Source organism: Polyodon spathula, chromosome 26 (assembly GCF_017654505.1).
Source record: "Polyodon spathula isolate WHYD16114869_AA chromosome 26, ASM1765450v1, whole genome shotgun sequence".
Taxonomy (NCBI): domain Eukaryota; kingdom Metazoa; phylum Chordata; class Actinopteri; order Acipenseriformes; family Polyodontidae; genus Polyodon; species Polyodon spathula.
The window spans coordinates 11,229,103-11,236,353 of record NC_054559.1 but is presented as its reverse complement, the minus strand read 5'-3'; the positions used below and the strand labels follow the sequence as shown (position 1 = coordinate 11,236,353).

Genomic DNA, 7,251 nt, shown 5'->3' with positions numbered 1-7,251 from the left:
GATCTACTTTTGTGATGGTTACATAATAGTAAAAAAAATAACCTCAAAAAATCCTACCATCACCTTGAAGTATATATGCGGCTTTGTTCTTTGGTTTGTAGTATAGATTAACACCGCTGGGGTTTATTTCAAAGTTTCACTACAAAGGCAACACTCAAATATACCAAGCACGCTGGAGAATCAGTGTTTGATTAACATGCATGAATCGTGTACATATGCATTAGAAATCAGTTTTTATTTCCCTTACACATCGCATACTGAACTGTTATTGCAGCAGTATGAATGTCAATCTCCGTCACCTCCTGCACATGTGTAACCATTAGTCAGTAAAATCGCGTGTATTCACCAGCCCTAACCTCCCTTACTTTGGAGAGGCAGATTACTAGCAGCCAAACACACTCTTCAGGGAGTGAATGACGCAAATACACGAGGTAGCCAATCCGTATGCACTGACTGCGGCGCCAAGCGTACTAATCCTCTATAGGCAGCGAAGCTGTCTCTTTAGAGCCACAGCCGAAGGATCACAGAGGTAATACTGCTTAGCTCTCTTTGCCCATCCATTACAAACTTCACTTTTTTGCTGCTTTTGTTATCTTTCCATTGCACTTAATAGCACTGCGGAGCTGGCTATATTTATGCATGATCAGGTATTATTTTGCAAAGACATTTTTGGCAATTACTTGTAAAGTTTTTCATTGGCTATACTTTGTTTTGTTTGAATTTTTTTCATGTTTAATTAAGTCCTGGATATATTTAATAGCAATGGGTTTTTTTTTGTCTTCTTCTCTCATGTTACAGATTACAACGATCACAACTTAATTTGGGCATTTAACGTTTTGTGACTTACCGTCCGAATGTATTAGAAGCTATAAAGGCTTTTTCAACCTGAAATACTTAATTGCAATCCTATTTGTAGGGATGCTTGCGTTTCTTGCTGGGTTGATGTGCTTTTTTGCGCTAGGGGGAGGGTCTGTGGCAGGTGGCCAGGATACCAAAGGTACCCGCTTTGTGTGCACATCCATCCCCAATGATGCTGATCCCAGCTGCCATCTGCCACCTATACCCATGCAAAGCACGAGCCCTCAAGAAGACGACCTTAGGAACACCGTGATGCAGCTCCGGGAAACTGTATTGCAACAGAAAGAGACCATCGTGAACCAAAGGGAGACTATCAAGGAGCTTACAGGTAAACTGACCCGGTGTGAGTCCGCCTCTGAGAGCACCACGTTAGATGCCAAGTACAACCAAGGGTCCTGGAGAAAGGACTTCAGTAAAACCAATGGCAAAGACACCATGGGAGATCTTCCACGAAACCCGAGTGAGACCATCGATAATATCGGTCGGACAGTGCAATCATTAAAGGACAGGCTGGAGAATTTAGAGGTAAGAAAATCATCTAAGCAATTACAGATATCACGTTAGGTACTATTGATCTGCTGGTGTAAAACTGCAAGAAATAGAGACACCTGTAGTCTTTTTACACGTGTGCGTAAAAGGCAATAGAGATTTGGAAACCTATTCGGAAAGTTTACGCGCCGCGAAATCAAGAGCACAGAATTGTAGAAGAAAAGACGCTGTTCATTCCTCTTCTGCGTTTCTGGGGACACTGTTTATGCCACTTAAACCAGTTGTACTCCTTTGCTAAACCGATTTTACCGCAAACTTGATGAGCCAGCATATGAAAGCCATTGCATATTTTCCTTGTGTTGCGTTGCTGCAGGCGCTGTCTATGGTGCTGAAACCAACTGTACTTTTTCAAATAATCGATTTTACTGTTTACTGACCCGTTGTCTAAAGGCGGTGTCATTTGACTGAGCTATTGTGGATGACAAACAGTGCTTAAAACAATTGGAACACAAACACGTACTTTTTACTACAAGATATATAACCTGAATGCGCTCTGCATGACCCAGCGTTTTAATGAAAGGGAATTTAAACCTGGTACCTTTAAGCCGGCACCCAGTACTTTACCATAGGAGAAAGGAATTTAAAGTAGAGTGCACACAAAGCCCATATGCTTGAATTCACATTAAACAAACTGAAAATAGCCACATAATTCAATCTAGCCCTTGTAAGAGGCTCTAGTTCCATAAATATGCGCATGTTCCTTCCCAGAGTTCTTTGCATAGCTTTACTAATCTATAGCACAAGATGTACCGTTAATACAACCAAGCAACAAAAACACCAAACTGGCGTATGAACTGCCAGTGACATATATGCGTCGATAGCTTACTTGCTTGCATAATCTATCCTCTTTATTCTTTGTTGTGCCTGAAATTGAACACGTGTTAGCCCAACAATTTAACTCTGTTGACACAGCAATCCTGCTGTCTATGAAATAATATCAAAATATGCTTGTTGTATTACTGAATGCAAACGTCACAAACTATTGTCCTGTGACAAGGAAAACAGTGTTTAATTTAATGAACTCTTTGTTATCAGAATTTACAGAATGGAAGAGGAGAATGGCTCTGCTTTTGTTCTCAATATTTGTCAGTCCATTGCAGAGTATATTATTAGCAGCCTGTAGTCATTCTATTGTAGTGCATTATTGCTGTAGCTTTCTGCCATGAAGAATGAATTAAATGAAGTAGTTTGGGGGCATACATTTGTATTTACCTTTCTAATCAAAATATTTGAAACACCTGCCATATGAAGAACACATTTTTGTGTAAAAGGGAGATTTCACACAAGACTGGGTACTTTATATCACTCCATTCTTTAAGATGAAAAGGCTTCATCTTCCTCTTGCAAATCTTTTTTATGTCACAATGGTTGTGTGTGGTTAAAACATTCTCAGTGGCAGTACCTTGAAAAAGTACATCACTGTTATCTGCACCCCCAGTATATAGAATAACTTCCACAGATGCCAATGCAAAGTTTGATCCTGTTTGAACAAGCACTGCTGTACATGCCATTGTTAAGATAGAAACCATGCCTAAATACAAATGTATCCATATCCCTGTTGACCTGGGGTTTGCATCCCTCTGGAATAATTATAGTCTGTTCACCTTTTACAAAAAGACAACATCAACTTTAATTGGAAAAATGTTTAGATTTAGTCTCGCTGACAGACAGAGTTCATTAGTGAGAACCAGCTCGTGCATTTCAAAGCTGGTAGTGCTTGTGACTTTTCTTCAGGTCTTTTCTCTGGATCCCTTTAAAAACAAATTAAAAGGCCAGTCCCTAAATACTAATTGACATTATTTTTTTGGTAGGTTTCTGAATGTCAAGTATTTAGAAATAAATGATGTTGTAAAATATGATAATATGAAGACAGACAATGGTGTTCATTCCAATGAAAAAGCTCTTCAGTGCAATGTATATAGACAGTTTTTTAAGTCATGCTTTTGTTTCTTCTCTTTCCAGCAACAACAGATGCGAGCCAATATGTCTGGTGCAGTTTTTCCTAATGAGCTTCGTGACCTTCTACAGAGAAGACTTGGCGACTTGGAAAATCAACTTTTGAACAAAGTGTCTGAACTTGAGGATGAGAAATCCATGTTGTACAATGAGAGCTTAGCACATCGCCACAGGACAGACACTGCCCTGAATACACTGCTGGAACGAATTACTGAATTAGAAAAAGGTATTCCGATGAGCTGTTATAAGTTTAAAACAAACACACAGCTGTGGAATATGACATTTAGCTGTCCTCAGTGCAAGAACTGCATTCATAGTGAACATCAATAGAGCATGCACAGGGACATGTAAAAAATAAAATAAATATATATATATATATATATATATATATATATATATATATATATATATATATATATATATATATATATATATATATATATATATATAATAAGTATTTGACTATATTATAAATCATCAATGAAGTAGAAGCCATTCAAGCTGAACAAAATATTGTTATATATATCATAATCCGTATCTGAGGCATAGACTATATATAATATATATATATATATATATATATATAATATTTATATATATATATATATATATATATATACACACACACACACACACACACACACACACACACACACATACACACAACACATTATATATATAATATATATATGCTTTCATTGGTTAAGTATTCTGCGATGGCGTCCTGTCCAGGGTGTGGTCCTGCCTTGAGCCCTGTGTCTGCCAGGTTAGGCTCTGGCTCACCACGACTCTGTAACAGGATTAAGCGGCATATCTTATAACTGAAAGACATTGTCTCTAAAATGTGTATCCAACCACTTAAAAAAATCTAAAAAAGATAAAAAGAACACATTAGAAGAACAAAACACAGCATGCAATGTAATACATGTTTTTCTCATCACTTTTGCAGGTAACAGTGGATTTAAGTCTCCTGAGGATTTCAAGGTGTCCCTGCCCCTGCGCACAAACTATATTTATGGGAGGATCAAGAAGTCCCTACCAGAGATGTATGCCTTCACCGTCTGCATGTGGCTGAAGTCCAGCGCCAGTCCTGGAATTGGGACCCCATTCTCCTATGGGGTCCCTGGGCAAGCCAATGAAATTGTGTTGATTGAGTGGGGAAATAATGCGATAGAGCTGCTCATTAATGACAAGGTAGGCATGTCACTGCTTATTGTTTTCTACTAGCCCAATAAAAGGGTGAACTGCATCAACCATTTAAATCAGACCATATTTATTGGTTTGTTCTTTAAATGAAGCCCAGAGCATGTTGGCTTAAAGGTATGTCTGTCAGTGTTCAGTAAATAAATGTCACTAGCCATCAGTACTTGGCTATTTTTCTCACAGTGGTTGCTCTTCATCTTTGATTATTTCCACTTGAAAGCCAGTATATACACCAGTGCCACCTGCTGGCTGTATCTGTTTATATTAACTCTTTATCTCAATACCTAGTCCAAAAGAAATTCTCATAACTCTCTGGTGTTGCTACTATTTATGCTTATTTTATTTCTTGTTGGATCTACAGTGAAAGAAGCAAGGATTGTGTTTTCAGCATGTGTTGTGAATTTTTATTAATTGTTTTCATTTTTGTTGTGTGCATAACTTTTTGGATAGAGATAGTTTGCTAAGGTTTTATTTTGTCAGTGGTTTCCAAACGTGTCATTTATTCATGTTGAATTGAAAATGATGTGCACTCTGCATTTAGCCAGAAGCAAGCACTGGAAAGCAGCTAGATTCAAAAGCCTTGCTTTGTCTGCTTTTACACAGACTTGATAGATTGATATGTGACTTGATGTTGAATTTAAAAAGCAAGTTTGGTAGGCAGAGGTCTAGCTTAAAATGAATATAATGAATACATTGAAAAGCGCTGCCATTGCAGATCCCATTTGATCTCCCATCAGAATCACAAATGATATGTCGAGAGACTTTACACTCTGTGGTATTACACCCTTATAGTAAAGATTCCAAAATAATATATACCAAAGATAAACAGCAGCTTGTACAAAATATATACATTTGCACAGAGAGCACCAGGGGCATTTTTAGTATGGGGGCACAGAGTACATGAAATATATATTTACATTTTACATAATCTATTAAGCGTATATAAAGTGTCATTAAGTATTTATAAATAACCTGTTTTCCATTCCCCATGATATTAAGATCCTAGTAACAGCATCGGTTTTAGCAGGATGTGGTGGTTGGTGTGTATGCCACTAACTCTCACTTACATCATTTGTATTACAGGTTGCCCAGCTCCCTCTATCAGTCAGTGATGGGAGGTGGCATCACATCTGTATCACTTGGACAACCAGGGATGGCCTTTGGGAGGCATACCAGGACGGCGAAAAACTCGGCTCAGGGGAGAATTTGGCCCCCTGGCACCCAATTAAACCTGGAGGAGTTATTATCCTGGGTCAGGAACAGGTGAGTAAATAGATAGCAAACATGTTGTCCCTGGGTGGAGCCCAGCTTTAGTAAGCCACAGAGAGAATGTCTTGTCACGCAACATAGTTCCTGCCTGCCTAAGCACTTGCTGTCTTTAAAAACATGGTGAATTATTCAAATGGGATGCAGTTCTGTGTACTGCCTCTCTACTGTGTGGGCACATGCATGAATAAACAAAAGTATTGAGATTAAAGTAAACCCAAAAGCTCACACAGGATGAAGTCTCATGTAAACCATAGACTCACCTCAGACTCTCTTGTTGTGAAAATACTGTAGATGAAGACAAATACAAATAATACATGTCGAAAGGACAATTAAACAATTAAAGCCAGCACACAAAAGGAGACATGCAGATATACTCTATAATTAGTATTTAGGCTGTGTATGGAATAAAATACTGTCTGTAAGTGTTTACAAATGGAATCTGGAATCTGAAATGGAGCCTGATCTTTTTGTAAGTGTGTAACTGGATATTTAAATTAGTTTCTGTTGTTTTTTTTTTAAATATATGGACCAGTTGTCATTTTAGTAGACTTTTCAAATGTCAGATTGGATGCAATGTATCCTCCCCCCTCACAGGACACTGTTGGAGGGAGGTTTGATGCCACGCAAGCCTTTGTTGGTGAGATGACTCAATTTAACATCTGGGACCGGGTCCTGAAAGCCCAGGATATCATGAGCATGGCAAATTGCTCCTCCAACATGCCCGGCAACGTCATCCCCTGGGTCGACAACAATGTAGATGTGTTCGGAGGAGCGACAAAGTGGGCCTTGGAAATGTGCGAGGATCGACTGTACGACTCCTAACCGTGGAGACCATCTTCCTTGAAGTTTGCCCCTGCATGGATTTCCCAAGATCAATTCCTGAAGTTTGGGAAAGGAATGAGGCAATGGGACTGTGGCGCGGTTGTGGTGTTATATTGCTCAAACCTCTACTGTGTGATCAAATACAGTTGTCCTTGGTTAACTCGACACCTCACGGGGATGCCATTTAGTGTTGGCTTATCCAAGGTGTCACGTTAACCATGGGTGCACATGAGCCATGGCATTGACATGCATATAATTGTCAGAACTCACATGTTTACAGTATTACAATATGTACAAGTTTATTTTGTTAAATGTTCTTATGAAAAGAACTGCAGTGAATGAATCAATGGCAGGATACAGTACTGTACAAACTCGGTACAACTCGTACAGTTCGATTGAAATAAGAATTAATAAAATAACTACAGCGTTATTTTTATGAAAACAATCCAACCACAAACTGTTGACTATACTTTTAGGTATTGCCTTGTACTGTCTAATCTGACAGCTTAAATAGCAAAAGTTAATTAACTCGGTGAACAAAAACAATAATAAACAACTTACACTTTCACACAGAAATCAAGCACTGTCGATTGT

The 7,251-nt window shown here is 38.5% G+C and overlaps 1 protein-coding gene across 1 annotated transcript; it reads left to right on the top strand.

Moving 5' to 3' along the window:
* Nucleotides 1-718: 718 nt before the first annotated feature.
* On the top strand, nucleotides 719-7,000 carry LOC121300998 (neuronal pentraxin-2-like). Its single transcript, XM_041230054.1, has 5 exons — nucleotides 719-1,383; nucleotides 3,370-3,589; nucleotides 4,313-4,557; nucleotides 5,650-5,829; nucleotides 6,430-7,000. The coding sequence occupies exons 1-5, from the start codon at nucleotides 919-921 to the stop codon at nucleotides 6,655-6,657; spliced, it is 1,338 nt and encodes a 445-aa protein (XP_041085988.1). The 5' UTR covers nucleotides 719-918; the 3' UTR covers nucleotides 6,658-7,000.
* The last annotated feature ends 251 nt before the right edge of the window (nucleotides 7,001-7,251 follow it).

Bases quoted from the DNA above. Each gene is read 5' to 3' on its own strand.
- LOC121300998 (XM_041230054.1), top strand. From the start codon at position 919: ATGCTTGCGTTTCTTGCTGGGTTGATGTGCTTTTTTGCGCTAGGGGGA. The intron at 1,384-3,369 runs GTAAGAAAATCA...TTCTCTTTCCAG, and splicing joins ACAGGCTGGAGAATTTAGAG to CAACAACAGATGCGAGCCAA. The intron at 3,590-4,312 runs GTATTCCGATGA...TCACTTTTGCAG, and splicing joins AATTACTGAATTAGAAAAAG to GTAACAGTGGATTTAAGTCT.